This window comes from Dendropsophus ebraccatus, chromosome 10 (assembly GCF_027789765.1).
Source record: "Dendropsophus ebraccatus isolate aDenEbr1 chromosome 10, aDenEbr1.pat, whole genome shotgun sequence".
NCBI classification, from domain to species: Eukaryota; Metazoa; Chordata; class Amphibia; order Anura; family Hylidae; genus Dendropsophus; species Dendropsophus ebraccatus.
This window is the reverse complement of record NC_091463.1, coordinates 104,900,626-104,913,110: the sequence shown is the minus strand read 5'-3', so window position 1 is coordinate 104,913,110 and position 12,485 is coordinate 104,900,626. Positions and strand designations below refer to the sequence as shown.

General features: G+C 46.5%; 1 protein-coding gene across 5 annotated transcripts in view; it reads left to right on the top strand.

Moving 5' to 3' along the window:
* Positions 1 to 12,485, top strand: part of DIAPH2 (diaphanous related formin 2) — a 984,664-nt gene that overhangs the window by 317,966 nt on the left and 654,213 nt on the right. For all 5 annotated transcript variants that reach the window (XM_069985741.1, XM_069985740.1, XM_069985739.1 and 2 more), the window contains one exon: positions 8,140 to 8,254. In XM_069985741.1, coding sequence (XP_069841842.1) covers positions 8,140 to 8,254 — 115 coding nt within the window. The remainder of the gene's footprint in view (positions 1 to 8,139; positions 8,255 to 12,485) is intronic.

Below are 12,485 nucleotides of genomic sequence, written 5' to 3'. Positions count from 1 at the left end.
AACAGGAGGAGAACTGATAACAGGAGGAGGAGAACTGATAACAGGAGGAGGAACTGATAACAGGAGGAGGAGAACTGATAACAGGAGGAGGAGAACTGATAACAGGAGGAGAACTGATAACAGGAGGAGGAGAACTGATACAGGAGAGACTGATAACAGGAGGAGGAGAACTGATAACAGGAGGAGGAGAAATGGATAACAGGAGGGGGACTGATAACAGGAGGAGAACTGATAACAGGAGGAGGAGAACTGATAACAGAGGAGGAGACTGATAACAGGAGGAGAGACTGATAACAGGAGAGGAGAACTGATAACAGGAGGAGAACTGATAACAGGAGGAGAACTGATAACAGGAGAGGAGAACTGATAACAGGAGGAGGAGAACTGATAACACGAGGAAGGGAACTGATAGACAGGATGAGAAGAACTGATAACAGAGGGGAACTGATAACAGGAGGAGAACTGATAACAGGAGGAGAACTGATAACAGGAGGAGAACTGTAACAGGAGGAGGAGAACTGATAACAGGTAGGAGAACTGATAACAGGAGGAGAACTGATAACAGGAGGAGAACTGATAACAGGAGAGGAGAACTGATAACGGGAGGAGAGAACTGATAACAGGAGGAGGAGAACTGATAACAGAGGAGAAACTGATAACAGGAGGAGGAGAACTGATACACAGGAGGGAGAACTGATAACAGGAGGAGGAGAACTGATAACAGGAGGAGAACTGATAACAGGAGGAGAACTGATAACAGGAGGAGGAGAACTGATAACAGGAGGAGAACTGATAACAGGAGGAGAACTGATAACAGGAGGAGGACTGATAACAGGAGGAGGAGAACTGATAACAGGAGGAGAACTGATAACAGGAGGGGAACTGATAACAGGAGGAGGAGAACTGATAACAGGAGGAGAACTGATAACAGGAGGAGGAGAACTGATAAACAGGAGGAGGAGAACTGATAACAGAGGAGACTGATAACAGGAGGAGGGAACTGATACAGGAGGTGAGACTGATAACAGGAGGAGGAGAACTGATAACATGAGGAGGAGAACTGATAACAGGGAGGAGAACTGATAACAGGAGGAGGAACTGATACAGGAGGAGAATGATAACAGGAGGAGGGAGAACTGATAACAGGAGGAGAACTGATAACAGAGCGAGAACTGATAACAGGAGGAGAACTGATAAAACAGGAGGAGGAGAACTGATAACAGGAGGAGAACTGATAACAGGAGGGGGACTGATAACAGGAGGAGGAGAACTGATAACAGGAGGAGGAGAACTGATAACAGGAGGAGAACTGATAACAGGAGGGGAACTGATAACAGGAGGGGAACTGATAACAGGAGGAGGAGAACTGATAACAGGAGGAGAACTGATAACAGGAGGAGGAGAACTGATAACAGGAGGAGGAGAACTGATAACACGAGGGGAACTGATAGCACAAGAACTGATAACACGAGGGGAACTGATAACAGGAGGAGAACTGATAACAGGAGGAGAACTGATAACAGGAGGGGGACTGATAACAGGAGGAGAACTGATAACACGAGGAGAACTGATAACAGGAGGAGAACTGATAACAGGAGGAGAACTGATAACAGGAGGAGGAGAACTGATAACAGGAGGAGGAGAACTGATAACACGAGGGGAACTGATAGCACAAGAACTGATAACACGAGGGGAACTGATAACAGGAGGGGAACTGATAACACAAGAATTGATAACACGAGGGGAACTGATAACAGGAGGGGAACTGATAACAGGAGGAGGAGAACTGATAACAGGAGGAGAACTGATAACACGAGGGGAACTGATAACAGGAGGAGAACTGATAACAGGAGGAGGAGAACTGATAACAGGAGGAGAACTGATAACAGGAGGAGGAGAACTGATAACACGAGGGGAACTGATAACAGGAGGGGAACTGATAACAGGAGGAGAACTGATAACAGGAGGAGGAGAACTGATAACAGGAGGAGAACTGATAACAGGAGGAGGAGAACTGATAACAGGAGGAGAAGAACTGATAACAGGAGGAGCACTGATAACAGGAGGAGAACTGATAACAGGAGGAGAACTGATAACAGGAGGAGAACTGATAACAGGAGGAGAACTGATAACAGGAGGAGAACTGATAACAGAAGGAGGAGAACTGATAACAGGAGGAGAAGAACTGATAACAGGAGGAGAACTGATAACAGGAGGAGGAGAACTGATAACAGGAGGAGAACTGATAACAGGAGGAGGAGAACTGATAACAGGAGGAGAACTGATAACAGGAGGAGGAGAACTGATAACAGGAGGAGAACTGATAACAGGAGGAGAACTGATAACAGGAGGAGAAGAACTGATAACAGGAGGAGAACTGATAACAGGAGGAGGAGAACTGATAACAGGAGGAGAAGAACTGATAACAGGAGGAGAACTGATAACAGGAGGAGGAGAACTGATAACAGGAGGAGAACTGATAACAGGAGGAGAACTGATAACAGGAGGAGAACTGATAACAGGAGGAGAACTGATAACAGGAGGAGAACTGATAACAGAAGGAGGAGAACTGATAACAGGAGGAGAACTGATAACAGGAGGAGGAGAACTGATAACACGAGGGGAACTGATAACAGGAGGGGAACTGATAACAGGAGGGAACTGATAACAGGAGGAGGACTGATAACAGGAGGAGAACTGATAACAGGAGGAGGAGAACTGATAACAGGAGGAGAACTGATAACAGGAGGAGAACTGATAACAGGAGGAGAACTGATAACAGGAGGAGAACTGATAACAGGAGGAGGAGAACTGATAACAGGAGGAGGAGAACTGATAACAGGAGGAGAACTGATAACAGGAGGAGAACTGATAACAGGAGGAGGAGAACTGATAACAGGAGGGAACTGATAACAGGAGGAGGAGAACTGATAACAGGAGGAGAACTGATAACATGAGGAGAACTGATAACAGGAGGAGAACTGATAACAGGAGGAGGAGAACTGATAACAGGAGGAGGAGAACTGATAACAGGAGGAGGAGAACTGATAACAGGAGGAGGAGAACTGATAACAGGAGGAGGAGAACTGATAACAGGAGGAGGAGAACTGATAACATGAGGGGAACTGATAGCACAAGAACTGATAACACGAGGGGAACTGATAACAGGAGGGGAACTGATAACAGGAGGAGAACTGATAACAGGAGGAGGAGAACTGATAACAGGAGGAGAACTGATAACAGGAGGAGAACTGATAACAGGAGGAGAACTGATAACAGGAGGAGAACTGATAACAGGAGGAGGAGAACTGATAACAGGAGGAGGAGAACTGATAACAGGAGGAGGAGAACTGATAACAGGAGGAGAACTGATAACAGGAGGGGAACTGATAACAGGAGGAGGAGAACTGATAACAGGAGGAGGACTGATAACAGGAGGAGAACTGATAACAGGAGGGGAACTGATAACAGGAGGGAAACTGATAACAGGAGGGGAACTGAAAACAGGAGGAGGAGAACTGATAACAGGAGGAGAACTGATAACAGGAGGAGGAGAACTGATAACAGGAGGAGGAGAACTGATAACAGGAGGGGGAGAACTGATAACAGGAGGAGAACTGATAACAGGAGGAGAACTGATAACACGAGGGGTACTGATAGCACAAGAACTGATAACACGAGGGGAACTGATAACAGGAGGGGAACTGATAACACAAGAATTGATAACTCGAGGGGAACTGATAACAGGAGGGGAACTGATAACAGGAGGAGGAGAACTGATAACAGGAGGAGAACTGATAACAGGAGGAGAACTGATAACAGGAGGAGAACTGATAACAGGAGGGGAACTGATAACAGGAGGAGGAGAACTGATAACACGAGGGGAACTGATAACAGGAGGAGAACTGATAACAGGAGGAGGAGAACTGATAACAGGAGGAGAACTGATAACAGGAGGAGAACTGATAACAGGAGGAGAACTGATAACAGGAGGAGGAGAACTGATAACAGGAGGGGAACTGATAACAGGAGGAGGACTGATAACAGGAGGAGAACTGATAACAGGAGGAGAACTGATAACAGGAGGAGGAGAACTGATAACAGGAGGAGAACTGATAACAGGAGGAGGAGAACTGATAACAGGAGGAGGAGAACTGATAACACGAGGGGAACTGATAACAGGAGGAGAACTGATAACAGGAGGGGAACTGTTAACAGGAGGGAAACTGATAACAGGAGGAGAACTGATAACAGGAGGAGAAGAACTGATAACAGGAGGAGGAGAACTGATAACAGGAGGAGAACTGATAACAGGAGGAGAACTGATAACAGGAGGAGGAGAACTGATAACAGGAGGAGGAGAACTGATAACAGGAGGAGAACTGATAACAGGAGGAGAACTGATAACAGAAGGGGAACTGATAACAGGAGGAGAACTGATAACAGGAGGAGAACTGATAACAGGAGGAGAACTGATAACAGGAGGAGAAGAACTGATAACAGGAGGAGAACTGATAACAGGAGGAGAACTGATAACAGGAGGAGAACTGATAACAGGAGGAGGAGAACTGATAACAGGAGGAGAAGAACTGATAACAGGAGGAGGAGAACTGATAACAGGAGGAGAAGAACTGATAACAGGAGGAGGAGAACTGATAACAGGAGGGGACTGATAACAGGAGGAGAACTGATAACAGGAGGAGGAGAACTGATAACAGGAGGAGGAGAACTGATAACAGGAGGAGGAGAACTGATAACAGGAGGAGGAGAACTGATAACAGGAGGAGAACTGATAACAGGAGGAGGAGAACTGATAACAGGAGGAGGAGAACTGATAACAGGAGGAGAACTGATAACAGGAGGGGGACTGATAACAGGAGGAGGAGAACTGATAACAGGAGGAGGAGAACTGATAACAGGAGGAGGAGAACTGATAACAGGAGGAGAACTGATAACAGGAGGAGGAGAACTGATAACAGGAGGGGAACTGATAACAGGAGGAGAACTGATAACAGGAGGAGAACTGATAACAGGAGGAGAACTGATAACAGGAGGAGGAGAACTGATAACAGGAGGAGAACTGATAACAGGAGGAGAACTGATAACAGGAGGAGAACTGATAACAGGAGGAGAACTGATAACAGGAGGAGAACTGATAACAGGAGGGGAACTGATAACAGGAGGAGAACTGATAACAGGAGGAGAACTGATAACAGGAGGAGGAGAACTGATAACAGGAGGAGGAGAACTGATAACAGGAGGAGGAGAACTGATAACAGGAGGAGAACTGATAACAGGAGGGGAACTGATAACAGGAGGAGGAGAACTGATAACAGGAGGGGAACTGATAACAGGAGGAGAACTGATAACAGGAGGAGAACTGATAACAGGAGGAGGAGAACTGATAACAGGAGGAGAACTGATAACAGGAGGAGAACTGATAACAGGAGGAGGAGAACTGATAACAGGAGGAGAACTGATAACAGGAGGAGGAGAACTGATAACAGGAGGAGAACTGATAACAGGAGGGGGACTGATAACAGGAGGAGGAGAACTGATAACAGGAGGAGGAGAACTGATAACAGGAGGAGAACTGATAACAGGAGGAGGAGAACTGATAACAAGAGGAGAACTGATAACAGGAGGAGGAGAACTGATAACAGGAGGAGAAGAACTGATAACAGGAGGAGGAGAACTGATAACAGGAGGAGAACTGATAACAGGAGGGGGACTGATAACAGGAGGAGGAGAACTGATAACAGGAGGGGAACTGATAACAGGAGGAGGAGAACTGATAACAGGAGGAGAGAACTGATAACAGAGGAGGAGAACTGATAACAGAGGAGTAAGAACTGATAACAGGAGGTGAGAACTGATCACAGGAGAGGAAATGATAACAGGATGAGAACTGATAACAGGAGGTGAAGAACTGAGTAACAGGAGGAGGAGAACTGATAACAGGAGGAGGAGAAATGATAACAGGAGGAGGAAGAACTGATTAACAGGAGGGGAGAACTGATAACAGGAGGAGGAGAACTGATAACAGGAAGGAGAGAACTGATAACAGGAGGAGAACACTGATAACAGGAAGGGGGAACTGATAACAGGAGGAGGAGAACTGATAACAGGAGGAGAGAACTGATAACAGGAGGAGGAGAACTGAATAACCAGGATGAGAAACTGATAACAGGAGGAGGAGAAGCTGATAACAGGAGGGAAACTGATAACAGGAGGAGAACTGATAACAGGAGGAGAACTGATAACAGGAGGAGAAACTGATAACCAGGAGGAGGAGAACTGATAACAGGAGGAGAAGAACTGATACAGGAGGAGGAGAACTGATAACAGGAGGAGAAGAACTGATAACAGGAGGAGGAGAACTGATAACAGGAGGGGACTGATAACAGGAGGAGAACTGATAACAGGAGGAGGAGAACTGATAACAGGAGGAGGAGAACTGATAACAGGAGGGGGAGAACTGATAACAGGAGGAGAACTGATAACACGAGGAGGACTGATAACAGGAGGAGGAGAACTGATAACAGGAGGGGAACTGATAACAGGAGGAGGAGAACTGATAACAGGAGGAGGAGAACTGATAACAAGAGGAGAACTGATAACAGGAGGAGGAGAACTGATAACAGGAGGAGAACTGATAACAGGAGGGGAACTGATAACAGGAGGAGGAGAACTGATAACAGGAGGAGGAGAACTGATAACAAGAGGAGAACTGATAACAGGAGGAGGAGAACTGATAACAGGAGGAGAACTGATAACAGGAGGGGAACTGATAACAGGAGGAGGAGAACTGATAACAGGAGGAGGAGAACTGATAACAGGAGGAGAACTGATAACAGGAGGAGAACTGATAACACGAGGAGGAGAACTGATAACAAGAGGAGAACTGATAACAGGAGGAGGAGAACTGATAACAGGAGGAGAACTGATAACAGGAGGAGGAGAACTGATAACAGGAGGAGAACTGATAACAGGAGGGGAACTGATAACAGGAGGAGGAGAACTGATAACAGGAGGAGGAGAACTGATAACAAGAGGAGAACTGATAACAGGAGGAGGACTGATAACAGGAGGAGAACTGATAACAGGAGGAGAACTGATAACAGGAGGGGAACTGATAACAGGAGGAGGAGAACTGATAACAGGAGGAGAACTGATAACAGGAGGAGAACTGATAACAGGAGGAGGACTGATAACAGGAGGAGGAGAACTGATAACAGGAGGAGAACTGATAACAGGAGGAGAACTGATAACAGGAGGAGAACTGATAACAGGAGGAGAACTGATAACAGGAGGAGGATAACTGATAACAGGAGGAGAACTGATAACAGGAGGAGAACTGATAACAGGAGGAGAACTGATAACAGGAGGGAACTGATAACAGGAGGAGAACTGATAACAGGAGGAGGAGAACTGATAACAGGAGGAGAACTGATAACAGGAGGAGAACTGATAACAGGAGGAGGAGAACTGATAACAGGAGGAGGAGAACTGATAACAGGAGGAGAACTGATAACAGGAGGAGAACTGATAACAGGAGGAGGGGAACTAATAACAGGAGGAGGAGAACTGATAACAGGAGGAGAACTGATAACAGGAGGAGAACTGATAACAGGAGGAGAACTGATAACAGGAGGAGAACTGATAACAGGAGGAGAACTGATAACAGGAGGAGAACTGAAGATTATTGTGCCACATGTGCCTGTCAGACTCCATGACAGACTTGCACTGAGTGAACCTTTACCCCATTACATACATTTTACATGTCAGTGTTTTACTCTTACAGGATATTTTAAGGCTATTGCAGGATGTTAGACGCATAATTTAAAAAAGTGATTTAATTGAGAATGTTGTAACACAAGGGTCTTAGTGGCCGTAATGATTATATAGATGGAATATACGATGTCCATAGATGTGGGGGTCAAAGATCAACGACCGGAAGTCCCTTGTGACCGCAAATTTGTATACGACAAATAAAGGAGACATTTATTACATAGAAAGCTATGATACTATATATATATATATATATATATATTATATATATATATATATATATTATAGTAAAGTCTCTGTATACTGTGTCCTTCGTCTTGTAATCTTGAGTATGTGCCTCTTCTATAGGTGGAACCACAGGAGCTGTCCGAGTCGTCTTTCTGGGTGAAGGCCCGTGAAGAAAAATTTGAATTTCCGGAACTTTTTTCAAAATTATCTCAAACTTTTGCAACACATCAAAAAGGTAGGAAGCCCAAAATGTCTATATACATGTACATAGTATATCCTTCATGGTGAGGAGCTGTATATACTGTATATCCTTTATGGTGAGGAGCTGTATATACTGCAAAGCTGGTCTCTATATCCATGTAGAGTATATAGTATATTCTTCATGGTGAGGAGCTGTATATACTGTATATCCTTTATGGTGAGGAGCTGTATATACTGCAAAGCTGGTCTCTATATCCATGTAGAGTATATAGTATATTCTTCATGGTGAGGAGCTGTATATACTGTATATCCTTCATGGTGAGAAGCTGTATATACGGCAAAGCTGGTCTCTATATCCATGTAGAGTATATAGTATATTCTTTATGGTGAGGAGCTGTATATATTGTATATCCTTCATGGTGAGGAGCTGTATATACTGTATATCCTTCATGTTGACTCTGCTGTGTATACTGAAGTGCTGGTCTCTATATCCATGTAGAGTATATAGTATATCCTTCATGTTGACTCTGCTGTGTACACTGAAGTGCTGGTCTCTATATCCATGTAGAGTATATAGTGTATCCTTCATGGTGACTAGGCTGGGTATAACCCTGAGGATACACGACTCTTTCCCTCTGGTCTTACAGATTTTTGGGCTGTTTTTTAGTATTTATCTTTTTGCTGTTTTCTGCTGTCCGGCAGTTCTTGTATCTTCTTGTTAGATGATATTAATGTGACTTCCGGCCGTTGATGCTCTTTGTATCTGCCGGGTGAATATGATTTATATTTATTATCCTATCGGGTAATGTGAGGACAGAACTGTAAGTAACGGCCAGAGTGTAAACGACCACTGCCAAGCCCAGGTACCGCCATATAGATGCCAGACACTAGGACCTGCACCCCTCACACCAGGAGTGACCGGGCCCCGCACCCCTCACACCAGGACTGACCGTGCCCCGCACCCCTCACACCAGGACTGACCGAGCCCCTCACACCAGGACTGACCGAGCCCCGCACCCCTCACACCAGGACTGACCGAGCCCCGCACCCCTCACACCAGGACTGACCGTGCCCCGCACCCCTCACACCAGGACTGACCGGGCCCCGCACCCCTCACACCAGGACTGACCGTGCCCCGCACCCCTCACACCAGGACTGACTGGGCCCCGCACCCCTCACACCAGGACTGACCGAGCCCCTCACACCAGGACTGACCGTGCCCCGCACCCCTCACACCAGGACTGACCGAGCCCCTCACACCAGGACTGACCGTGCCCCGCACCCCTCACACCAGGACTGACCGAGCCCCTCACACCAGGACTGACCGTGCCCTGCACCCCTCACACCAGGACTGACCGTGCCCCGCACCCCTCACACCAGGACTGACCGTGCCCTGCACCCCTCACACCAGGACTGACCGAGCCCCGCACTCATCAGACCAGGACTGACCGGACCCCGCACACCAGGATTGACCGGGCCCCGCACCCCTCACACCAGGACTGACCGGGCCCCGCACCCCTCACACCAGGACTGACTGGGCCCCGCACCCCTCACACCAGGACTGACTGGGCCCCGCACCCCTCACACCAGGACTGACTGGGCCCCGCACCCCTCACACCAGGACTGACTGGGCCCCGCACCCCTCACACCAGGACTGACTGGGCCCCGCACCCCTCACACCAGGACTGACTGGGCCCCGCACCCCTCACACCAGGACTCACTGGGCCCCGCACCCCGCACACCAGGACTGACCGGGCCCCGCACCCCTCACACCAGGACTGACTGGGCCCCGCACCCCTCACACCAGGACTGACCGAGCCCCGCACTCATCAGACCAGGACTGACCGGACCCCGCACACCAGGATTGACCGGGCCCCGCACCCCTCACACCAGGACTGACTGGGCCCCGCACCCCTCACACCAGGACTCACTGGGCCCCGCACCCCTCACACCAGGACTCACTGGGCCTCGCACCCCTCACACCAGGACTGACTGGGCCCCGCACCCCTCACACCAGGACTGACTGGGCCCCGCACCCCTCACACCAGGACTGACTGGGCCCCGCACCCCGCACACCAGGACTGACCGGACCCCTCACACCAGGACTGACTGGGCCCCGCACCCCTCACACTAGGACTCACTGGGCCCCGCACCCCGCACACCAGGACTGACCGGGCCCCGCACCCCTCACACCAGGACTCACTGGGCCCCGCACTCCTCACACCAGGACTGACCGTGCCCCGCACCCCGCACACCAGGACTGACCGGGCCCCCTTGCACACTGGGGCACTCAGGATAGGAGCCCCCTATTAATGGGGCTAATTCAGGAACAATGGTCATAACAACCTTTCCTAATTGATAACTAGACGCTTTCCTATCGCCTTGTTTATCAGATTGCTGCGTCTCTGAGTTTTTGTAATCCTCAATTAAATACGGTCGACTGACCTCACTTAATTTGACAGGAGCTTTAAAAAGCTTATGATGATGGATGATGAGGGCGAATAATTAACAATCAATCACGATTTAAGGCGCAGGATGTTGTCAGCAGTTCTGGGGTTCTGTGAGAGTGAATGCACTCAGGACAAGTCGCTGTAATTACATAAAAGACAAGTTTAATATGGGATTTCCAAAGATTTGTCTTTACAAAAATGACCGAGCGTCACCCAGAGAGATGTGTTCCTGTTTATATTTTTGCTGCACTGCGGCTGCTCTGATTCTGGCTGCGACTTTATATAATTATATATCTGTAGAAATAAATATTACAAGCAGTAATGCAAGCGGGGAAGTCTCTATTTATAGCGATATATATGTGATCAGATAATTGAGTATAAGAAGTTTAACTAATACTGTAATATTGCCCGCTATATACAGGAATATAACTGCTATAATACTGCTCCTATATACAGGAATATAACTGCTATAATACTGCTCCTATATACAGGAATATAACTGCTATAATACTGCTCCTATATACAGGAATATACTACTATAATACTGCTCCTATATACAGCAATATACTACTATAATACTGATCCTATATACAGGAATATAACTGCTATAATACTGCTCCTATATACAGCAATATACTACTATAATACTGCTCCTATATACAGGGATATAACTACTATAATACTGCTCCTATATACAGGAATATACTACTATAATACTGCTCCTATATACAGGAATATAACTACTATAATACTGCTCCCTATATACAGGAATATAACTACTATAATACTGCTCCTATATACAGGAATATAACTACTATAATACTGCTCCTTTATACAGGGATATACTACTATAATACTGCTCCTATATACAGGGATATAACTACTATTATACTGCTCCTATATACAGGAATATAACTACTATAATACTGCTCCCTATATACAGGAATATAACTACTATAATACTGCTCCTATATACAGGAATATACTACTATAATACTGCTCCTATATACAGGAATATAACTACTATAATACTGCTCCTATATAAAGGGATATAACTACTATAATACTGCCCCTATATACAGGGATATACTACTATAATACTGCTCCTATATACAGGAATATACTACTATAATACTGCTCCTATATACAGGGATATAACTACTATAATACTGCACCCTATATACAGGAATATACTACTATAATACTGCTCCTATATACAGGAATATAACTACTATAATACTGCTCCTATATACAGGAATATACTACTATAATACTGCTCCTATATACAGGAATATAACTACTATAATACTGCTCCTATATACAGGAATATAACTACTATAATACTGCTCCTATATACAGGGATATACTACTATAATACTGCTCCTATATACAGGGATATAACTACTATAATACTGCTCCTATATACAGGGATATAACTACTATAATACGACATGGAGAGAGAGGAGCGGCTGCACATAACACCTATGGCTGATACTGATGCTGCTAAGCTTATTTTAAAAACCAACGTCAGGATGTTGGCATATAAAGTAATTTGATCGAACCATAATAGCCCCGTGCACCACCCTGGTTCACACTGGTCCCTACGCTAACTCCACAATGTGTCGGTCGGTTGCCACCAACCCCACAAAGCGTGCACCTGCAGGAAAGGGAGGCCATGGAATGGCCCTGCAACCCCAATGTCACAGGACCAAACCCAAAATGCCCCACGAATACCCAGCCAGCACCACTGGCGGAGAAGGCTGCCCCCAGACAACACAGCCGGTGGTGCTGGCCGGGTTCTGGTGGGGCATTTTG